General features: G+C 43.9%; 1 protein-coding gene across 1 annotated transcript in view; it reads right to left on the bottom strand.

Annotated features, from left to right (window-relative positions):
• Window positions 1–24,996, bottom strand: part of LOC147693602 (X-ray radiation resistance-associated protein 1-like) — a 312,782-nt gene that overhangs the window by 182,613 nt on the left and 105,173 nt on the right. The window contains exon 10 of the mRNA XM_086933820.1: window positions 7–56. Coding sequence (XP_086789946.1) covers window positions 7–56 — 50 coding nt within the window. The remainder of the gene's footprint in view (window positions 1–6; window positions 57–24,996) is intronic.

The following is a 24,996-nucleotide window of genomic DNA, read 5'->3' on the forward strand; positions in this document are numbered from 1 at the left end:
TCTTACCAGCAATGAAATGTCCTGTGGTGGCTTGGGATTGGAGTTGAACACTACCTCTGTAATAGAAAAAAAGGTTTTCGTTACTTGGTTACTATAATTTTTGTATCTTCAGTTTTTCCACTAATATTTGGATTAAAATAACTTTATGAACTGGTATGTTGAAAATAGTTATGAAATATAAGACTGAACGAAAAGATGGAAAACAATATTGAACATGCATGTGAAAGCGTAGAACCGTATTTACTCACATTAGGCTTTAGTGCCCACTATAGATGTGGAGCCGCTTTGGCATCATGGCTTCCAAGGCGTCAAAAGCTGCATGTGATGACGGTCAGCCGAAACAGTTACTTATTTGCAATTACTTGAAGGCCATCCTTTCTCAATCCCATGCTCTCACGCCAGGCACTTGCAAGTGTTTAGAGTAAGAAATAGACATGTGACCTAACTCAACACTTGTGTATCCTAGGGTAGAAATGTGTGTCTTGTCTTCTGTCTGCAAGCTTGCTCCACTAACCGTTGCTGGGGGGAACTCTGACCAGATCGACCTGTGATTCACAGATTATTAATTTTTCCTTTTTTATCAATAAACCCTTTCAGGTACAGTTTGGCATGTATGTAGTATTCTTATGACATGAACAATTCTACAAATAGGTCGGCGTAGCCCACTCAACAATCAAAATATATGAAAATGGGGGGGAGTGGCTTGCGCCCAACAAAGATGGCGTTGTCCTGATAGCTCTCCGCTGAGTGACAAGAGTATTCTTCTCGTGGTGACGGTCTTTCTTCATACCCTCAAAATTACTTCATTCCAGAGGCAATGAGAAGCGCACTGGACCATAAAAAATTATTTTCGTGGCCTTTCCCGGCCAAATTCATGCATTCCTTAACATTTATTTAATTTAAAGGAGCTTGTAAAGCGCTTGGTGACGCCTCTCGGCGTGTCCCCGCGCTGTGGAGAGATGTGTGAAGGAGTAGAGGAAAAAAACCCATCAGCAAGTGAAGAGGCAAGTTTTTAATTTCTTCCTAAACAGGATTTCATTATTCTCCATCCTGATATCCGCAGGAAGAAGGTTCCATTTCCTGGCCGCCAAAGTCCGGAAGGATTTGCCTCCCATTCTGACCTTTTTGGGGCGAGTGGTTCTGAGCAGACCCATACCTTTAGACCTAAGCGATCTGCTCGGTTCATAGACAGTAGCCAAATCCGACATGTAGGCCGGTGCTCTGTGATGAATTATTTTATGGCACCACAGCATAGCCTTAAAATCAATCCTTTTCCTGATGGGCAGCCAATGGAGGGCTACCAGAGAGGGGCAAGATGGAGCTCGCCGAGGGAGCCTTAAGACCAGGCGAGCTGCCGAATTTTGTAGCACCTGCAGCTTTTTAATATTTTTCTCAGATGTACCCATGAGCAGCACATTTCCGTAATCAATACGGGATGTTATCAGTGCCTGCGTCATGGTACGTCTGGAATTAATAGGTAACAGGTCAAGGGTACGGTTCAGAGTTTTCATTACCCCGAAACATTTGCCCACCGTTTTTCTAATGTGGCTGTCAAAGGACAATTTATTGTCCACCCACACACCCAAGTTCTTCGCCTCTCGGGATGGGGAGGGCAAAGGACCAAGGCAGCTGGGCCACCACTCATTCGTCCATTTAGCCTCATTGCCTCCTATGATGAGGACCTCCGTCTTTGACCCGTTCAGTTTCAGACAGTGGTCGTTCATCCAAGTGGCAAGTTTAGTCATACAGGCATTAAAATTGTCAGCCATGTTGCCATGCCATGCTCGTTAGAATGTTCACACGGGACCTGCATCAGCCTTCCTTTACTCCCTAATTGAGCTCTAATTTAGTTGATTTGAACACTCTTAAGTAAGTTTCTCCCAAAGTTTCTCCCTACAACACTTATTTTTACACTATTTCAGGTGTATATTGGATTATTAAAACATATAACCTGCTACTCAGTTTAACCTTTACATATATAATATCTTCTCCTGGACCTCTTTCCTGATATTACTAAAACACATGTTATTCTTTACCACATTACAAAGCTTGTAACTTGGCCTCCATTACATCAACAAAGCAGCGCGTATCAGGGAAAGGTTAGTGCTTTAATCTGACAGAATAGAAGTTTTTACATGCCATCTCCGTATATACACAGGTATTGTTTTCCTTTCCTCAATTTGTGCAATATTGTGTAATTGACAACCAATATATGAACAGACCAAGAAGACTTCAGTGCCATTATAAAGCACTTCCTCGCTTTTCTAAGTAAACTGTACCTTCACTTTCCTCTTGGACATCACAACCTGGGATGGAGGACACACCTTCATTGACAGCTAGAAATGCCACCTCCTCTACATCCTTAGGTGGTGCCACTCCTTTGCAGCCAGTAGGGAAAGATTTGACCAAAAGATTTTTAAAAACTCTCCTTCTCACACAAAATTCCATTCTTCAGTTTCCATGGATCTTACTTTATAGGAGATTAGAGCTCTACGCCCTTGCATGGAGGAGACCAACGCAAAACTTCAAAGACTAGATGATAAGTGGGAGGCACCAAAGGAAAGGATGGTAGTAGGTGAAAAACGTATCACATACCTCACTAACAGTTTACAAAGTTCAACAACTTCAATCGCAGATTTCCTTGCTTTAAAAGTAGGTTGAAGATTTATGAAAGAGAAACGCCAAAATAACCTGTGTGGTTATGGTTTTCCAGATGGAACGGAAGGTTCTGACCCAGTCTCATTTTCTCGATCCTTTCTTCCTAAAATACTAAACCTACCGGAATCTTCAGCATTGAACATACAACATGCCCACAGACTTGGTCATATTCCTCAAGCAGCTTCAACTTCCAAAAGAGAAGTGTATTATATTATATTTTCTCGAATACACAGATCCGCTCAAAGTTTTATCAGCTGCTCAGTCTAGAAAAAAGATTTTATGAACTGGCAATAACTTGTATTTCTCCGAGGATTACGCCAAAAATACAACTGACAGACGAAAGACTTCCTTTCCTTGAGACCTGCACTTTTTTCTTTTGGTGCACGTTGTGGCCTGTTTCATCCAAGCCTATTCAAGGTAACTTATAATAACAAAACTTATACTTATGAAGACCTTGCCAGTTTGTGAGCTTTTCTTCAGGCATACCAGTTGGAATTCATGGATACTTCTTGACCTAACAGGACTTAAGATGTACTTTGTTTATTATTGTTTCAGCCTGTTAACCTCTTTTGTAAACTTCTATGTACCTTATAGATACATGATGTTAAGTTTCTCTTATCACTTTACTTTTTAATATACCTTTATTTCTTGTTTTAACAAACTCACCTTAATTTTCTCTTTGCAGGTTCTGTTCCTCAACCCTATATTGTGCCTACCCTAACATGCCTCCATTATCAACCTTCTCCCCTTATGTTGTCTTCCTTGATCTCGGATGTGCCATCCTTCTGTGCGGTCTCAACACACCCCGTCTTCTTATACAGTATTTGCAGGTATGATATCTCTTATTCATGTTCTCCAAACAATTTTTATATTCTTTTGTCTTCTTGTAACCCTCAATTTCTTTATCACTTTAGTCTTTTTATGCTTAATTCTCTTCCTTCATGTTAGATGGTTTTGTCTTTCCCATACCATCCTTTCTACCCTTTGTCGTCTTTGATTGTTTCCAATTTCCATCTTCTTCTGTGTTCTTTATTCATGCTCAATTAACCTTTTTCAATTGTTTCTTACATGACACTAAAAAGTGTATATTGGAATGTCAAGGGATTGGGTTCACCTAATAAACGTCAGAAGGTTTGAATAACATTTATCACATTTGAATGCTGATATTGCTTTTATCAATGAAACGCATCTTACTGCAGCTGAATCCATAAACTTAAAGAGAGGGTGAGTGGGTAATGTTTTTTTTCACCAGGTAATGGTAAGAAGAAAGGTGTTGCGATGTTATGTCATAAATCCCTTAATGTTCAGTTAATTACTCAGGAATCTGACTCAGAAGGGACATGGCAACTCACATGTCTTTTGATTCATAGTGTTACAGTGTCCATTTTCTATCTATACGGTCCAACTAGCCCTGATAGCCAATTTTGTTCTATCACTCAAACGTTTTTACAATGCCCAGATGACCATTTTATTTTTGCAGGTGACTGTAATCAGATTACTGATCCCTTTATTGATAAAATACAATAGCATATTTACCCAACAAATCTCAGAAACAATTCCTTCAAACATTTTCACAGAGTGCATAGATAGATACATGGAAACTTTCCAATCCAACTCTGCGAGAGCTCATTTATTACTCTCTCTCACAGCAAGAATTGATTATGTATTTATCTCACAATCTTTACATAAATATGATGATGATATAGGATCAATGTTACTTTCTGATCATGCCCTTGTATTTCTTCACTTAGACCGATTACGTAACACTACTAAATCTAACAGATGTAGATAATACTCTACTTCTAAACACTTCTTTTCCTTCTGCACTCTCGTCTTTCTTTCTAGAATTCTTTGAATTGAATCACATAGATGAACTCAATTTCCACTGCACATGGGACCCTTTCAATGCATCTGCCTGTGATTTATTTATCATATAAGTTTCTAAAAACTAAAAAGTATATATAAAAAAATACTGTGCCAAATATTATGGTCCCAAAAAAAATCTGGAAAATTATTAGCCAATTATCTTAAGATTAAAAGGAATAGAAACAAAATCAAATCTATAGCAGATACCCATTCTAATTTATTGTAAAACGATGAAGAAATCTTACAACACTTTATACAATTTTATAAACAACAATATACCCCTGAACATTCTACTGCTGACCCTGACATTAAGAAATACCTCTCTCAAGGAGGATTTTGACAGAATGTTAGATTTCAATGAGCAAGAAAAAGATATTACCTTGCGTGAACTTCGTACTGCCTTATTTTCCCTTAAGTACAGAAGAAGGGGTCCCAGAACAGAGGGAAATCACAATAGAATTGACTGATTGTTAAAATAAAGCACACAAGTAATCAACTTAGGAGTACGTTGTTTTTTAATCACAAAGTACTAACACATATTTAAGTACAAAGCATAAGTTCATAAGATCACAAGTCGTAGGGAAGGGAAAGTGGTAGGAGGTAGTGCAAGGTAAGGAACGTGAAGCAAGTCAAGCGTACTTAATCAAAATAAAACTCTTCAAAACTGGCTTCAGGCGAGAGCCAGACATATGTACAGTAAAAGATCATGTAGTTCAGGTAACCAGACTTCTAGTGTAAGCAGTATAATTTGTGCTAGGGATAGAGGTTGGCAGGAGAGACAGTGGTCTACGTTTCGACCCAGAAGCGCGTAGGGAAAGTGGACCCTTACAGAGGGGTCTTCCTCAGGAAGGGGGAGGGTGGTGAGCAAGCTTCCTAGAGCAGAGACATAAAAAACACACAGTCATGGCGGTCCCAAGGGGATCAAAGTTAAACTAAAGGCGGTGGAAAGCGGAAGTGAAGTATTACATAATCAAATAAATACTGTGTGGGCTTGTCTCACAGGGAGACGAGGGCAATGCATGCAACCAGGTATTCATCTGTGAACAAATAATGTGCACAATTTAAATAAACTAAATAGTGTGTTGACTCTTCTGCAAAAATTGCGGGATAAAGGAAATGTCAAACTTACAAGGGAAACATATTGATGTCCTCGGGTCAGAGGCAGGGTCTCATCTGTAAAAAGTGACGCACACAGTGTCACAATGGGCTAAAGGACATAATCATGAGTCTAATTGGAGCACGTTAGCAAAGCAGGGTTCAGACTTACAGCGGAAAACGGTTCGTGGACAATATCCTCGATTTAGAATAGGAATTGTAGAGCCACCAGGGAGCCATCGGCAATACCACGGTCTCTGAAAATGATTAAGACCAAGAGTTACACTCCACACAGTGATAGTTTGGTGTGTATAACAACAACGGTCAAAGCGGGGTTGAAGGGACATAACTGAAAAGAGGGAATCAGTCAGAGCCAAGGCTGTGTCATCAGTCGAGCGGGGGACCCGATAGACAGACGCTGTTTAAGAAGCTGAAACTGACGGCTTTGGGCGCGCGTGCACGTAGTGCTCACGCTCTATGCGTAAGGCGAGGGAAAAAAGTCTAACACAGGAAGGTTGTCTTAACTATGAAAAAGCTGAAGAAAATGCCCATTGGAAAAGAGGTCTAAATGCATGTTGACTCCAGTCGGTAAAAGTAATATGTATAAAAATTGATTATGTCTGGAAAAAGATCCTACAGTCACAGGGGCGCATTAGTATATCATCAATATCACGAAAAACGGCGGAAGGCCGGGTAGATAAGTGCACATTAATGCAGCAGTGTGGGCCGTCACAAAGGTCACAGAAGATGGTCACGGTATCTACAATCAAGCTTACCCTCTCATAAGGGCTGAATGAGAAAAAGATCAACACCAAAAGCCCAGGGCGCGTACCTACCTCGCAGGGTGGTAAGGCGCTTAAGAGCAAGGAACCAAGTGGTGTAGTGTACATAGGTAGGGAGGTGTTTAAGACAATTCACAGGCAATATGCGGACACACAGGCAATAAATACAAGACGACCGCACATTTATACATTGATACATCACTATTGAGGCCCAGATAGTCACCAAATGTTGGAGCGCGTACCTACCTTACAGGGTGGTAAAAAGCGCTAATAAGGATAAAAGACCTCATCGTGGGACTGACCCAGGTAGGAAGAAGGGGGGGTAAGTGTAAGCTCATCATGGAAGATGATGGGAGCAAAAGCTTGTCAGGGAAAAACACTCAATAGATAAGCACAACCGCAATAGATACATGAATATTGGACAACCAACAATGAATAAAAAATTAATAAAACAACTCAGGCCCTATCACGCGTACCACTCTTACATGATGGTAAAGACGCGTTGGTACCTGGGGTTGTGCTGGATAGAAGCTACAGCCCAGGTTCAGAGAGTGAGGTTGGAGGAAACTCAGTCATGCGTGTAGTGTAATGATCTATGGGCAAATGGTTGCTAGTTGGACATAACTGCTGTCCATTTCATTAAGCCCACTGTTGACAGAATCAAAAAAGGCATCCATTTCGATTCACGGATGTCTAGCACTGATCCAATGTTACCTCCCCTTAGTCCAATGGTAGCTTTTTCCAGTAAAATCCATTTGAAACTGTCTGGCGCATGTCCAGCTTGTTTGAAATGCTCTACCAGCGGTGCGCCCACTACTTCACATCGAATGCGACTGGAATGTGTCAAAACCCTCACTTTGATCTTTTGCTGGGTCTGACCCACGTAGATCAAATCACAGGGGCATACAATACAATAAATGAAATTAAACGTATTGCAATTAGAGTGAGCTTTTAAAAGCATCCTGTGTTGTTTGTGATGGAACTCCTTGGTTTGAATGGTGTTAGAGCAAGCTTTTCAATGTCCACATCTGTGGTGTCTGAGTACAGGAGGTAGATTCCAGAGGGACAGTATCGTGGTCACTGCAGGTGGGTCCAGGAATGAACGGACAACATGGTCCCTGATGTTCTCTGTTCTGGGACCCCATTTTCTGTACTGCTACAACCCAGGTCCCAGTGACTTCCTTGTGGGTTTACCCTTCTTTTTGTAACGTTATTTTCCCTTAAATCAGTAAAAGTGACAGGACCTGATGGATTTACTGCTGAATTGTTCTAATATTTTCTCAAATTAAACTATCCTTTCTTATCACTACCTTCCTTCAATCAGGTAAATGAACAATAGTTACTTACCTGTAATCTGTAGTTCTCCAGTATTGGTGTCTTTCATAGATTCACATGTCTGAATCATTTCCCGTCGTCGGAGTGGGAGTCCCACAATACATAAAAAGCATTAATATGTACATAATAATCAATTATGACACAAAAAACCTTGGTAATGACCAACCAGGAAGTAAAGTAGCCCTAAGCTACAAGAGAAAAACTTCCACACTGATGACTATCATAGTCATTATGTACTAGTTCAAACTGCAGCCAATGAGGCGACAGCACCCACCAGAATGTTCTCCCCAGAGGCTCAGGCTCTCAGATTTCTCGCACAGGAGTGAACCAAAGCTAGATAGCCTAAACCAGTCTCTGAGGGGAGGTGGGCGGGTTGCTTGTGAATCTATGAAAGACACCAATACTGGAGAACTAAAGATTACAGGTAAGTAACTATTGTTCTTCTCCAGTATTGGGGTGTCTTTCATAGATTCACATGCCTGAATCAGAGTAGATAGCAGTACACAACATAATGCTCGTAAGACGCTCTTGTAACAAGAATATATATATATACAAATAATATATATATATATATATATATATATATATATATATATATATATACACATATAAGCATACATATACTATATTGAAGTATGAATAATATCATAATTGTATATAGATACATTTGTGCTTAACATATGCATAACAAGTTCAAGATATATAAACAGTATGTCAATAAGCCTTAAAAGAACAAAGTGGAGGAGGGAGAACAGAGGCTCACCTTATTTAAAAAGATTGTGGAGAACAGCTCGTCCCACTGACGTATCTGCATCACTTGAAGACTCCAAACAGTAATGTTTGGTAAAAGTGTGTCTGCTGAACCAAGTTGCCGCTCTGCAGATCTGATTAAGAGGCACGCCAGCAAAGAGAGCGGTAGATGAGGAAATCGCTCTCGTAGAATGTGCTCTCGGCATGGTGTGTAAAGGTCTTCCTACCTGCTGATGACACCGACTAATCGACGCGGACATCCAACGAGCTATGGTCTGCTTGGATACAGAGTACCCTTGACGTAATCTTCTGTATGCTACAAATAGCTGATCTGATTTCTGAATTGTTGCAGTTCGTTGAAGATAGAACTTGAGACATCTCCTGATGTCAAGGGAATGCAAGGCTCTTTCAGCAGATGTTTGAGGATTTGGAAAGAAAGTTTTTAAAATGATCGGTTCATTAAGGTGAAAATCCAGAGGCACCTTAGGCATGAAGCTGGGATTAGTACAAAGTACCACTGAATTTGAGGGGAACTGTAGGAAAGGTGTCTTAACCGTGAATGCTTGAATGTCGCTGACCCTGCTTGCTGATGTCAGTGCCAAAAGCAAAGACACCTTCCAAGAAAAGAACTTTAAATCCATTTTATGAATAGGTTCAAAGGGGTGCTGCATAAGTTGCGCGAGCACCACATTTAGATGCCAGGCTGGAGGTGGACGCCAAATAGGGGGAAACATAAGAAATAACTCCTTGAAGAATTGTTGAATAACTCTAGTAGAGTAGAGAGAGTTGGAACCATCCTGTAGGAACCTTGAAATATATGCCAAGAATACTTTCAACGTGGAATGAGAAAAACCTGATTTTGACAATTGAAGAAAGAACGGTAAGATCTGTTCTGGTTTGGCATGAATTGGATGTAAATTGACAGATTGACACCAAGTGCAAAATCTCCTCCATTTGAGTTTGTATGTCTTCATCGTGGCAGGTGCTCTAGCATTGGCCAAAACTTCTTGACAGTCCGCAGGAATACCTAAGTGTGCAAATTCAAGTTGGAGGAAAGGCATAGGCATATATCTGTGACCAGTTCATTGAAAGCACATTCCCGCACGAGTCCTTGTCGGGAAGCCAGCTTGCAAAGTGTGGGCATTTGCAGTTCTGGCTGGTCGCAAACAGGTCCAGATTGGGATGGCCTCGCTCCCGGAAGACTCGATCTAATGTTGGTTGATGCATCTCCCATTCGTGATAGGATATTGTAGATCTGCTGAGGGAATTCGCTAGGGCATTGGAGACCCCTGGAACATGGACAGCTGAAAGGTTGATCTTGTGACGCAGTGCCCAGCCCCAGATCTCCTGGGCTTGTTGAGAGAGCAGGGCCGACTTCGTACCGCCCTGTTTGTTTAAGTAATGCATACTTGTAGTGTTGCCTGTCCAAATTAGTACTGAGGTCCCTTGGATGACAGTTCGAAAGGACTTCAAGGCCAAGAAAAAAGCTCGCAACTCTAGGAGGTTGATATGCCACTTCTTTTGCTGTACATTCCACTTTCCGTTGACCGTCATTCCTTGGAGGTGTGCCCCCATCCTTCGAGGGAGGCATCAGGGTTGATAGTGAAATTTGGTACTTCCACCAGGAATGCACATCCTTCTCGGAAGTTCTTTATCCGAGACCACTAGAGAAAGGCTTCTCGCATTCAAGGAGTTATGAGAATGACGTTGTCGAACGTCCCTGAAACCTGCAACTATTGGAGGTTGAGTTCTTCTTGCAAAGGCCTCATTCTGAGACGGCAGTTGAGTATCAGAGGGATGCAGGATTAAATCATCCCCAGGAAAGATTTGAATAGTTGAACTGAAACACACTCTTTTTCTTGCAACAGGCGAGCTAGCTTGCAGATCTTGTGTTGTCTCTCTCTTGAGACGAAAGCTTGAGTGAGGTGGGTGTCCAGCGTGGCTCCCAAGAAGGTCTTTCTTTGCGACTGAATCAGATGAGATTTGTTGAACTTAATGGAGAGACCCAGAGATTGGAACAACAATAGACATCTTTGAACTTGCATGCTTGCCTTTGAAAAAAAATTTGACTTGATAAGGCAGTCGTCCAAGTATGGGAAGATTTGAATGCCTTCTAAGCGAAGGTATGCAGCCACTAGGAGCTAGAAATTTTGTGAACACACGAGGTGCTGACCGTAGTCCAAAGGGAATGACTCTGAACTGAAAGTCCCTGCCAGCCACTCTGAACCGTAAGAATTTTCTGTGTCTGGGGAGGATCGGCATATGAAAATAAGCGTCTTGAAGGTCGAGGGTGGCCATGTGAGACCCTACCGAAAAGAGCTGGAGGATTTCTTGAAGTGTTAACATTCGGAAGGACAGTTTTTTCAGGTATTTGTTGAGGGCGCGCAGGTCGAGGATGGGGCGCCATTCTCCCGACTTTTTCCGAATGAGGAAAAATCTTGAGTAAAATCCTGTTCCTTTTTGAAAATGAGGGACTTTTTCAATCGCTCCCTTCCGAATCATCAAATTTATTTGGAAAACAGCTCCTTGAGATGAGCCGGAGGTAGGCCCTTCGAAGGAGAGTTTGGAGGGATCTTGATGAATTCCAAATTGTGGCCTCCGGCCACTATATCCAGGACCCACTTGTCTGTAGTAATTGCGGACCAGTTCGAGTAGAATTGGGATATTTTTCCTCCAAAATTTGACTGGTGGGGGGCAGAGATGGTGGCAGGTGGCATGTCTCATTGTTTCTTGGTGGAATCTCGTCCACGGTAGGAGGGCTTCCTTCTTGATTGCGAATAGGAGTTACCTCGCTGTCCGTATGACTGCTGCTTGTAAGGTTGGTGTCTCTGATTACTTTGGGAGGTTTGGTATGACCTCTGTTGATTGTAGCCCCCTCTATTGGAGAAGGATCCACGTCCTTTAGCACCTCGAAAGGACGACTTACGAAACTGAAGGCTACCCAGTGATCTTGCTGTTTCTGTGTCCTTTTTGATAGCCTGAAGGGCCTCGTCGACATGCTGGCCAAAGAGAAACTCCCCTTAGTGAAGAAGTGACTATAACCCCGAGTAACACTATAAGCAGATTGTCAGAGGTAATAAGAATAGCATCTTGGAATGTCGCAGGTCTTGCAAACAAACTTGGGGACAGCCAATGGCTCAGTCTGTGGCAGGACTATGACATCACCTGCATTCAAGAGACTAGGAACATAGAAGATATTTTTGTAAATGGTTACCGCTCTTTCCAAACAAGAGCTACTCCATCTCCATCGGGAAGAGCAATGGGGGGACTCATCACTTTAATTCCAAATACACTACCAGTAAAAGTAAAGATGATGGAATGAACTTCCCCAAATTTTCATCTCATGATCTTAGAGTTTACGAACCAAGACCAATGGCTTTTAATACATTTTTATTATAATAATTGTGGCATAAATAGCTTTAAAATCTTGGATGAAGTGAACTGTGCCATTGACAAGGTAACTATTTATATTTAAAAAAAAGGCGGCCCTTAATATTCTATGGTTGGGAGACTTAAATCTACATCCGTGCAAACACAATTGAGAGAGGGTTTGTGGTGTGGGGTATATGAGGGGAAATCCTGTCCATCACTTTTCGCACAATACTTATGGAAATTCTCTCAATACCTTAATGTCAATAAGAAATATGGTTATTGTCAACAACTTAGCCTCCAGAAATGATACCCTATTACCAACATTTCGTAGGGTTCACCAGGAATCGACAATTGATTTTATACTGGCTTTTAATTCTTTAAATATTAGATGTAGTAAAGTAACTACTGAATTCAAAATTTTTAGTGATCATACGATTTTACTGTGTGAAATTAAATGTATCCAGAAGTTGACAACAAACCCTCAGATAACTGGTCAACTAATATTAGCAAGGCAAAACAAATATCAACTGAAGTGGCCAAAAGTGGATAAAAGGAAGGTCATACCAAAAATAATCAGGAGTGCCCTTCCCACTATTAGTATCTGTTTAGATTCTGACAACGACCCCCAGTCTGTGACATCTTCCTTTGTAGACTTTTTGGAATGTATAACAAGTTGAAAAGGGGGAAGGGCTGGTTTGCCTCTATTTGCTCCCAGAAAAAGAAAGCGCTTATTACAGCTTTAGGGGTCAAGCCTAGGAATATGTCAGAAAGTTCTATACTTAGAAGGGAATATAAAACGGTGAGGATAAATAGGGAAAAGGAACTCAAAATAGAAATCTGGGCAAATTTAGAGCAGGCCTCGGCCTCAGGCAACTCAAAGGAATTCTGGGGAATAATAAATGGCCGCATTTTAAAACTCCAAATAACCCAGATCTTGATGTTAATGTGGGGGAGGTGGATTGGGTGGCTCATTTTAAAGGCATTTTGTTCCCAAACTGATTACGTATCTCCACCAGTAACCTTTACCCCTGAGATTTACCTTTCATTCAACTATAATGAAGTCAGGAACGGGATTGAGACATGCAGCAGTGGGAAAGCCCTGGGGCCCGATGGTGTCCCAATGGATTTTTTTCTTTGAGAACATGGATATATGGGCTCCCTTTTTAACTAATGTTTTTAACAAAATTGCCATAGGGGCCCCCCTAAGTCCTGGAAAACAAGTATTATTGTCCCCATTCATAAAAAGGGAGACAAAAATAATCCCAAAAATTATCGACCGATCTCACTGATCGATACGACAGCCACACTTATGGGCCGCCAACTTTTAACGAGACTAGAGGCATGGGCGAGGAGTAAAAATTTCTTAATGAAGTCCCAATATGGATTCCAAGAGGGAAAAGGAACAATAGACCATTGCCTGAATCTGTCATTGATCATGGATAGATATGTCAGAGCTAAGGGTGGGAAGATCTATCTCGCCTTTATGGACTTATCCGCAGCTTTCGACTGTGTGTCCCAGCCTAGACTCTGGCAGATAATGGAGGACATGGGAATAGATCAGGCACTGGTGGACTTCATCAGGCAGTTGTATTCTGACGCCTCCTCCTCAGTCCACTATGGGAGGAACGGGGAATTTACCTGCTCATTTCAGATCTTGAGAGGGGTAAGACAAGGCTGCGTCCTGGCACCATTTTTATTTTCCATCTACACTAATGGTGTGGGAAAACATCTTGATGGCGCAGCCTTAGACGTCCCCGTGCTCTCCAACCATCAGCGGTTACCAATGTAAGCATATGCGGACAATGTCGTATTGAGGGCGAGAACTGGGAGTGGGCTCTAGCATCTTATAACTGCATATTCAACTTTTATGGCATCATTAGATTTAAAGGTTAACCAGAGCAAATCTTTTATTATCATTGCGCGGGGAACACGACAGACCTCCTTCTTTTTTTATGGACTCCGGTAAGATTGAGGTGGTGGACTCGTTCACCTATTTAGGAGTCCTTTTTGATAGAAATCAATCATGGTCTAAATTATTAGAGGGAAGAGCATTGGGCATGCAGAGAAACCTTATGGCACTGAAAACATTCACTAAAAGGCTGGGAGTTAGACCTATCACAATGAAAATGGCTGGTATATGCTTCAGGCTGTTAAAAATGATGAGGAATTTCCTTCCATTGCTGCCACTGTCCCATAGAAAGACAGTGGTCCAGGCCTTGATAATGTCTAGGCTGGACTATGCGAATGTGCTCTATTTAGATACCCCCAAGTACTTATTGAACCGTCTTCAGGTTGTTCAGAATTAAGCCGAGAGAGCAATTTCTATAGTCAGGCCTAGAACACACATGACGAATCACCTGAGATCACTTCATTGGTTATCAGTAAAAAACAGAGTTGATTTTAAATCTCTGGTGTTGGTCTTCAAGGCGTTGCATAACAGTGGGGCACAGTATATTAGAAAAAGAATTATGCCTTATATTCCAGCAAGGACTTTGAGGTCATCAACCCAATATTTGCTGCTAATGCCTAAATTCTGTAGGGCAAGGAAGGATGGACGTTCCTTTCAGGTGGTAGTGAGTAGCTTATGGAACTCGCTGCCTTTATCTTTGGGACAAGAAGCAGAGCTCCTGAGCTTCAGACGCCAACTCAAGACCTGGCTGTTCCATCAATAATGAGATCTATGTATGAGTGGGAGTTAACTGTGTCTCTCTTCCCAGGGTCTTTTCTTTTTCTTTTCCTTAGCGCCGGGACACTCTTCGGAGTAGCCGTGCGCTTGTACAAATGCCCCATAACATTAACATTTATCATGCTAAAACTAAGGCGGCAGCAGTATGTGGTGCAGCAATTTGGGGGAGGCTCCTTGTGATACTCTGCAGGCCATAGAGAACAAATGTTTAAAGTCCTTTACTTCTGTTCCACAGCCATACTCAAACTATGTTTTACACATGGAACTGGCGTTACCATACATCATTGACACAATTAAAATGGCACCACTCCTACTGTGGCACTGTATCTGGCGCAGGGTGACAGTCCCCCTCATACAAAATTTGATAACAATTATTTTAAAGTCAGACAATTATAGGAGGGTTAAGTGGCTACAGTATGTGGAGTCGGAATTATCTGATATTGGTTCAAGCTGCCTTTTTAAAGACCCCTCTACTTGTAAATTCATATCTAAGCAAAAACTGGCAGAGATATTCATTTTGAGGGCTCAATATCCGAGAAAGGAAAAAAACTCCCACACCCAGACGGCTCGTCTGTATGAATTAACACCTGTGCTGATGGAGGGAAGTTTTTTGTTACCTGCGGATGTCACATTCTCACACCACAAATATATATTACTGAGATTTCGCTTAAATATGATCCCATTGATGATAGGATTTCCAGGGAAGCAATACAACCATTCGGATCTCTCAGTATGTCCTTGTGACAACAAGTCCCCACAAAATGATCTCCATTTTTTTTGTGGTTTTTATTGTCAAGAACGATACAAATTTATTGTACCAATTTGTAAGAGTCACAACTTTAAATTTTGCGTTGTAGGTCTGTTTTTCCTTAAATCCTTGCAGAATTCTTATATTTGTTTTTCTCTAGCCTCATTTCTCTGGGCATGTCTGAAAAAGAGAAAGCAGTTGGGCCCTGTAAGATACAGCAGGATGGCTCATCATGTTTTTATTGTGTACATATTGATGAATTCGTTTTTAAGATATAATTAATTTTTGCATCATTTTCATACTTGGGTTTATGATCATTTGTATTATGTTTTTTATAAACTGTGACTGTGAACACTTTTATGATCTTATGAGTAAGATCGAATAAAGCACTTTAAAGTTAAACTCCCCATCAAATGGCATGTCGATTACCTTAGCTTGGACCTCTTGGTGAAAGGATGTAGATTTCAGCCAACCTCGCCCCCTTAGCACTGCTGCACCCGCTAGCTGCCTGAAATCTGTAAACGCCACATCCACTGCTTCGTCGGTCATTTCCGCAGAAGTACATTCTCCTTCCCGTGAAATTTTTCTTGCCTAAGATTTTGCAGGGTCTGGTAGCATATTAACATAGGGGGAGATGTCTGACCACATCTACCTGTCATATCTCTAGCTAGAGAGTTTGCGGCACGGACAGTTGTTGCAGCCATAGTAGATGGACGGAATGTTGCACAATGGCAAAACATTCACCCCCAGTCATAGATCTGGGTTTAATCCATCATTATTTTGCTCACCACACCACCCCAGTTCAGACATATGCAAATCAGTCTTGACCCTGTGCCTCATGGGAACAGTCCAGCCCGAACTGCCAAGCCATGTCTTCCCTGGACCGGAATCAAGCATCCTAGGACCGGTTTCTGGCTATCAGCCCTCATCAGCCAGAATAGATTGATCTAGTGGCCTAGTGAGCGAGGGACCCACGTCTGAGCATACCCATCCCACTCGGGGTGACAAATGCAAATGCAATTGTTTGCTACACAAACTATAACCTGCGCTTACACCATCAAAACCATATATTTCTGTCATAAAGTGAAATTTGTTTATGATTGTCAGCTAAAAAACACTGACATTCATCGGTTACGGTTAACCGTCACTTGCCACAATGCACTGCTTACAACCACACAGAGGATGACAAAGATGACATTGCAAATGACATCACATACCTCACCATTTCCATAACGATGCCACACCTACAGATATGAAATAGTTTGTTTACATACTGACAGTGCATAGCATACTTCAATGTTAAATATTATTACCTCATGCTTCTGCCTTCTGCTAGGTCCTGCTCTCATCAGGACTGGGAACCCTAAGCAGCCTCAGCAATTTTGTCGGACCCCCCCTCCCCCCACCCCCCCTTGGGAGGGGGCGGGGTCTGGGTGCAGTGTGAAGCACTGCTGTTTTTGTTACTGGGGGCCGATATTGCTGCACTGCTGCAAACCCAGTCCTCCACCCTTCCAATCTTATGGGGAAATGCCCGATGCCCGCTGCGGTCAGTCCAGCCTTGGCACTCAGCCCCTGTTCCTCTAAGCCCACTGCAAACAACCTTTGGCTTTGAGCAGCAGACTCTTGGCTCAACGTCTGGCCTGTGACTAAACCGTGAGCAAGCCCCAGGCCACCGAGTTCACTGTGCAGGGCCTCAAGCCATGTGTGGGGGGCTCGAAGTCCAGCCAAAGCCTTCAAGAGGGGTCTGCACCAGACCTGCTCCCTAGTGCCGGGTGCAAATGGCCATAGGTTCTGGCCATAGGGCCTGGTGTGCAGAAAAGCTCTGCGCCAGGCCGTGTGGTCAAGCACACTGTTCACAGCTGTGGGCTCAGTGGTGTAACGAAACAAGAGGGTCCCACTCCTGCTAGATCTGCTAAGGGGCCCCATGCAATGTATTTCCCCCTCTTATCTCCATAAATTCTGGCTATACTCAGCACTCAGCTGCAGCAGAAGTGTGTATTATGAAGCACTGCATAAAATCAAGATGTTTGGTTGATTTTGAAAGAAGGATTTAGGAGCATGATTGTAAGTCACTTACCACACAGAAATGTGAAGTCCAAAAAAGTGATTTTTACATTTTAGAAGCCGAGAATTAAACCATATTTTTAAAAATGTTCATTGATCATTACTTTTTTGATTAAGACATTTGGGGCCAGATGTAGGAAGCCAAATACCGGTCGGTAATGGACTAAAATCGGTAAAATTGGCCGTTACCGACCGGTATAGCGAGAAAGAGATGTAGGTGACAAAAAAATACCGAATCGGTAAATATGAATCGGAAAAATACCGACTCAGTATTTACCGAGTACATAATTACCGATTCGTAATTTACCGATACGAAAATTACCGAGTCCTTATTCACCGAATCTGTAAATAAGAAATCGGAAAACATGGCCATCGAGATGTAGGAAAGGCCAAAAATACCGAATTAATTGAAATTCGGTATTAAAGAGTCAGTATTTACCATGGACTGAAAGCTGGTGGTAACCATGTGCATGCTATAAAAAAGGGCCCAAAATGCAACGGTGTTGTCAAAATGGCGGCACTCTATGTGATTGCGAGGAGGCGAAGGCTACAGGCTGCAGGTCTGAGGGTATGGCAAAGGGAGGAGCAGGTGTACAGGCAGAGGATCACTCTGTTCCAATTGACTGAGCCTGAGATACTCCAGAGGTACAGGCTGCACCCCACTACCATCATAGACCTAATAAGGGACCTCCACCCATACCTGGATCATCCAACACCCAGGGCCCACGCCATCCCGACCCATGTCCAGGTGCTGTGTAGCATACACCTGCTTGCCTCTGGGAGCTACCAGAGTGTGATAGCTGCAGTACGAGGTGGATCCCAGAGCTGTCTGTCCCGTTTTATCAGGAAGTTCCTGGATGTCATGACTCAGAAAATGGGACATTACATACAGTTCCCTGACACACCTGTGGAACTTGCCAAAACTAAAACAGACTTCTATGGACTGGCACACTTCCCGCATGTGATAGGCTGCATTAATGGCACCCACATTCCCCTGTGCCCACCTGCAGCCACCGAACACATATACAGAAACCGTAAGTCTACGCACTCCATCAACTTGCAGGTGATATGCAATGCAGGGAACATCATCACCGACATAGTTGCCAAATTCCCGCACGACTCCTACATATTCCAGAACAGCGGAATATACACACAGCTACTGAATGGAGATTTTGGAGATGGATATCTGCTAAGTAAAGATGTTGTACACACCCTGAAATGTATCTCAGCTAAATGTGAAATGTGAATATAACTCATGTACCTCTCGTTCTCTCCCAGGTGACAGTGCATATGCCCTGTGTTCCTTTGTGCTGACACCGTACCGCAACCCAACCAACAGAGCAGAAAGGCGATACAATGTGGCACACAGGTCCACCCGCAACGTAGTGGAGAGAACCTTTGGACTCCTGAAGAGCAGGTTCCGTTGCCTCCACAAAAGTGGAGGTGCGCAACAGTACACCCCCATCCTGTGTTGCAAAAAAATAGTCACCTGTGCCATTTTGCACAATCTTGCTACCAAGGAAGGCACAGAGGTGGAGTTGACACATCATGAGAACATAGATGACGACCAAGAACATGCAGAGCCCCAGGCAACAGGACCAGCCGCACTAGATGGTAGATTGAGACGGACAGAAATAACACAACGATATTTCTAGGTAAAGTATGACACATACACAGGTATACTTCATGACATGAGTAGTTTAATCAGCACCACGTCATCATTGTCACTTCTGAAGAGGATCCATCAATGTACGTCAATGTCACTGGCTGCACATTCTCAGTTTCCGTCACTGTGTGCAGTTGAGTCTGTCTCCCACATAGGTCAGTGCTTGCGTCCTCACACTACATTGCGGGATTTTGATGCCTGTCCTTCAGATTCCCTGCTGGTGCCTGACTCCGCATGGCTGTGCCTGCCGCTCCTGCGCACCTCCGGTACAGGTGTACTGGAGCCACTCCTGCTGGTTGACCCCTCAGTCTCCTCCACACCCGTGTCACCAGCATTGCCTGTGTTGGAGTTCAACACCTGCTCCATCGCAGAGGTCACTCTACCCATGCCCCGTGTTAAGTCTGTGCAGCAGTGCACTATTGCTTCCTGCATTGAAATGGAGCGTCTGCAGAGGAGTGCTGTATTGGTTGCGAACCTACTCTTGGCCTTTGTCTGTTGGCGCATGTACTGTCGTTCCCTGGCACGCTGGAGATGATCCCTGTCCAACTTGTCTGAGAGAACTCCCATGTATGTTGAGATGTCTGTGATCCCTTGTGCAATCTGCTCCAGGCTAGATGGCATTTGGCTTATGCCCTTGTCCATGTTGGACATTTTGGTGTTCATACAGCGAACCTGCCTATGCATGGCTTGCAGTGATTTGGCCTGCTGGCGCTGTACTTTCACCATTGTGCCCTCCAGGCCACAGAAGACGCTCTCCCCTTCCTGGCCCTCCCCACCCTCACGTGCCCTCCTGCCAAGGACACTGGTGCGCGCAGCGCCTGCTGCAATCGGTGGTCTTGGCCTGTCAGCCACTGGTGCACTCTTTTGGGGGACATCTTCCTCATCCTCTGATTCAGAGGTCTGCGGGATCCTCTGCGGGGGCTCCGCATGGCTACTTTCCCCTCCCGGCATGGACCCTCTGGACATTGCACTGGGTGTGTTTGTGAGGTCAGGAGATCCAAACAACAGAGGGGACATTGGGACAGGTGTAGTGGGTGGGTCTGGATATGAGGGCTCCTGGGTGGGAGCGTTTCCTCCTTCTCCTGCGCTGTGACAACTTTTCCTCTTTTCTTTCTCCCCTCTTTTAGTTGGTGCTGCCCTCTCCTCCCTCGGCGGTGCTGAACTGCGTGACGACTCTCCTGTGGAATCAAATTGACATAGGGTCAATGTTTTTGTTTGTCTGTGTGTGGTTCTTAATTAAATAGTCTGCACACCTTTGCACAGTCCACATTGCCTAATTGGTGATGTGTGTGGCATGCCTTGCTGAGTCATGTGTGGTGTACTTTGCATCTATGTATACATGACTACGTCTACCATGATGCATTGCTGCCACAAAGTCTGAGCTCTTCTGCAGTGTGATGTGTGTACACAGTGGGGTACAGGGTTGGGTTGCTGGGGGTGGATGTGGCAACATGCCTCTTACCTTGTTTCTTGGCTGCTTTCGCTGTGCTATCCAGGTCTCCTATCCCATGGATGCATTCTGGCTCCATGGTGGTTTCCACTAGCTCCTCTATTAGTGTCAGTTTTAGGGCTCTGATCCTGCCACCTCCAGTCACACCAGCATCCTTTTTCTGTGCAGCAATTTTCTTCTTCGTCACGATGCGCAGGTCATACCACCTCTTTTTGATGTCCTCAATCTCCCGGTGGGTGACACCAATGGCATTGACTTTGGCCTGAATAGCTATCCAAATGTTCCTCTTCACAGTCTCTGCAACATGCAGAGACTGTCTCCCAAATATTTGGCTGTAGTGGCTTACTATTTCATCCACAGCCACCTGTAGTTCCTCTGGGCTGAACTTTATCTTCCTTTTCCTCTCACCACCATCCTTTTGGCCTTCCTGTGCCTCCATTCTGTCACTCTGCTTGCCTGTGGATGCTCTGCTCTGAAGAATTGTTTGTTCTGTTGGTTTCCACCTGCATGGGTGTGGCCACTCCCAGGTACTGGGGTGGGGTGCTTCACTCTCATTGGTTGGATTCACAGGGCCTTGGTTGTGGGGTGTGTAGGCTGTCCCTGATTGGTTGGCAGGCTCACATGGCATGTTTCAAACTCCCGATTCGGTAATTACCGAATCGGTAATTACCGAATCGGTAAAATCCGAATAGGATCTTTCCGATTCGGTGAATCCCATTCATTCCTATGGGCCATGTGGCCCATAGGGATGCTTGGGTTTCACCGACTCGGAATTTACCGACTCGGATTATTCCGATTCGGTAATTACCAATTTGGGTTACCGAGTCATACCGATTCGGTAACTTTTACCGATTTTTTACCCACATACCATTTACCGATTCAGGAATACCGATTCAGTATGAGTCGGTATTTATGAATCAGTAAATGGAAATTACCTACATCTGGCCCTTAGACCCTAATTACAAGTTGGGCGGTTCATTTCTTCCTGAAAGTTTTATTCAGTGAACACCAATGGAGGGGACTAAATTAAAGCAAGCCTTGCATCAGGCCCTCCGTGCTTATCGTTCAGCTCCTTACTCCACAACTGGGGAAAGTCCTGCCACCTTGCTATTTGGGAGAGCCATTAAACCAACCTGCTGCAATGGACAGTAGCCTGCTCCATGAGTGCTGATAAAGTTTGTGTCACTAACACTTTTCGAATAGGGAAAAATGAAGACATATACTGATTAGTGTCGGAGGGCACAAGACACAGTGTTCAGTTAAGGTGATTTAGTCCTGGTCAAGCAGAAGCAAAAGCGGAAAACATACACTCTACTTGCTGACAATCCTCTGAGGATTGTGATGTGCAAAGGACCACTGGTGACGGCCCATCGTCCTAGACAGTCCATCACATGGGACTCGTCACATTTTAAGTACCTACCTCTGCGATCATCAGCTCCTGTACTTATCAATGAGGCCATCCCACCTAACAATCCAGATTAAGCATCAGAACCTGTATCATCGGTGCATGAACAGAGTGCATCTCAACCGCTTCCTGCCACTTGATCTGCCCGACTAGTGAGAGCGCCTCGAGTACTTATCAAAGAAATACAATGTAATTGTTGTTTGCGCTTTTTCAATAACAAGGGGGGGGTGTAGTGTTGTTAGACTATGTGTCCTAGGACCCTTGTTGTTCTGGGCGGACTCAACAGAGTAAGTATATAACTGGCTGGGAGGTGTTAAGGTGTTCTGGTGTGCTTATTAACGGGTATGACAATCAGAGAACAGTGTGTGATTGTATGAAGAGGAATAAAGATGTACAATCCAGAGGTCTGTGTGTGGCGTATTCATGTGCATGCTTCCGGGCTGGGAGGATGCTATAGTAGCTATGACTTATCTTTTGTTAGCCTCATAGTAGCCTCTCCAGTCTCCTTAGAGAACTCCTTTACCTCCTGCTGCACTCCCTCATTGTCCCAGCCCCATCATACAGGGAGTTTACAGACTTGAACACAGGAGCTGCTCCTCCCACCATCAGATCCTGCTCAGGGTAACACTGTTACAGGGGGGATGGCATGGCAGGGACAGGAGGCTGGCTGAGGTGGTACAAGAACTGCTCACTGAACTCCCAGGACAAGATGCAGGTTCTCAGCTTTCAGTCAGCCTCCAGCCTCCAGCACTCGTGGGGAATTGAAAGAAGTTGTTTTGCCAAAGGGGAGGGGTGGGGAAGGTATAACCTCTATTCTCTGTTTCAGGCACTGCTGTAAAAGATGAGATCAGATCGTCCCTTCAGTAATCTTCTTGGTGACAAACACTGCAGGCAAGGGAGAATTAAACAGCAATTCTGCCTGCTGTACATCTTCCTTTTCGTCTATCCAGTGGCAGTGCTGGAACTTATAAAAGTACTGGTGATGGGTACACTTTACAATCTGTGGGTTTGTCTAATGGGGCTCAACATCTGATCTCACCTACACCCAGATGCCAGATTCAGAGAGGAAGGGGCAATCCTACTTTATTTCCTCAGCAGTATCCGCTACACAGCTTACATTCTGCAATTTTCGGCCCTCTTTATTTGCTCAGAGATGACAGCCTGGAGCCTTATTGTCTGCGCTCCCGAGTTTCCTAGGTCCATTTGTGAAAACCTTAGCTACTACAGGTTTTTTCTTTGCATTTTGGGAATTGTAGTCCTGACTTTACGATGGTATAATGAAAATTACAAATCCCAGAATGCTAATCCAAAACAGTGGACTGGCTCAAACTGCTCATACACAGACCAGGCAAATTGGACAATTGTGCGGTACACATCGCACCCCCATAAACTTTGAGGTTGGGAGGTGAATTTATGTTATGCACCAAGGTGTTGAAGCAAGGGGCCTGCAGATGGCAGGGGGAATGCAGAGGTTGCAGCGATACAAGGCCACCCCTTCTTTTTTACTGCATTGAGTCCATAAAGGTGTCAGAAATAAAATGCAGCCTTGTGCTCGCATGCATGGGCCCCAATGGTTCAATAGAGAAGCGTCTTTCTGAAATACCCAAACTTCCCAGCCTTTGGGCAGTATTACTAACAGGCCTGGCTCCAGGATTCAAGAACTGGGAGGGCCATGAAGCAGCATGGGTGGGCCGTGAAGATGAATGGGGTTGCCTAATGTCTCCCACCTGTTTGAGAGCTGGCTTTGGACATGCAGGATGGACTTGTAGGGGTATGAGTAGCATACTCTATCTACTGTTGGGGTCGTCCTACTAGTATTGTGTGGGCGTGTAACTATGCGCTTTATCTTGTTTGCTCTCTCTGCCACACCCTCTGCGCCCTGTTCTCAAGCCCATCTCATCCTCTGCTTCCTCTCACTTAATCATCTTCTCTCTCCACCTCACCCTCCTCTTTCTCTGCTCACCGTTTTTCAACTTTCATTTAGATAATACCCAATGTAAAGATTCTCAATGCCTTTTGGAAACCTTGAGTGGCTGTGGTTTCACACAATTAGTCAAAAAGCCCACCCTTATAGCGGGGCATATCCTGGACGGTGTCTTCTCTAATGACCCTCGTATAAGGGTGGTGGAACCTATCCCCCTAGCTTGGTCTGACCACTTTACCATCCCTTTTGATTTACACTTCATGGCATCAGCGAAGGCCCTTTCTGGCAGCAGGACCTTAGAAGACAGGAGGAACTTTAGCCTCATCAACAAGGAGTCTCTTTCTGATCTCCTTAATAACATTGAGCTCTCTAAGTTTCACAATGTGAATTTGGCAGCTGTGGATCAATCACAACATCTATCGATAGCAATGGACACCCTGGCACCTCTTAGTAAACACTTTGTAGCTAGGAAAAAATCCTCTGCTCCCTAGTTTACGGAGAGACTCAGAAAGCTGAGGAAGGGCTGTCGTAAACAGAAGAGGCTCTGGCGCACAGACCTAGAACAGGAAGTAGGGAATTGGATAAACGTTGTCTAGATAATTATAAAACTGCTATCATGGAGGAGAAGAGACTATACTTTTCCAAGACCATTGAATCTTTGAAATCTTCCAGGGATCTTTTGAAGGTATTAAACTCCCTCACCTCTCCCAATGTCACTGACCCCTCAGAACTCCCCCTGGAACATTGAGATAACATTTCTGAATTTTTCCATACAAATATCTCAGACATTTATTCCCTGCTTGCAGTAGCCAACTCCATCGCGGGGTCGCCTACTCGACCCTCTCATCATCTTAATGATGCCTCATTCACGGAGGTGTCTACCAGCCTTCTTACTTTTCCTTGCTTGTCATATGAGGTGACTGATCGGTTTTTAGAACGGGTTAAATCGGGCTCCCCACTGAATAACTGCCCCCTCAAGGTGCTAACAATTGGCCGTGAAGTCATCATTCCCCTTCTTACTTATGTCCTGAATGTTGCTATCTTCGAGGGGCAATATCCCACTCAGTGGACGAGGCGGTAGTGAAGCCACTTTTAAAGAAACCTTCTCTGGATCCTGATGAACTGAAGAATTATCGGTCGATCTCCTTGCTCCCTGTTCCAGCTAAGATCCTGGAAACTCACTTGAACTTTCATC

Source organism: Lissotriton vulgaris, chromosome 8 (genome assembly GCF_964263255.1).
Source record: "Lissotriton vulgaris chromosome 8, aLisVul1.2, whole genome shotgun sequence".
Classification (NCBI taxonomy): Eukaryota; Metazoa; Chordata; class Amphibia; order Caudata; family Salamandridae; genus Lissotriton; species Lissotriton vulgaris.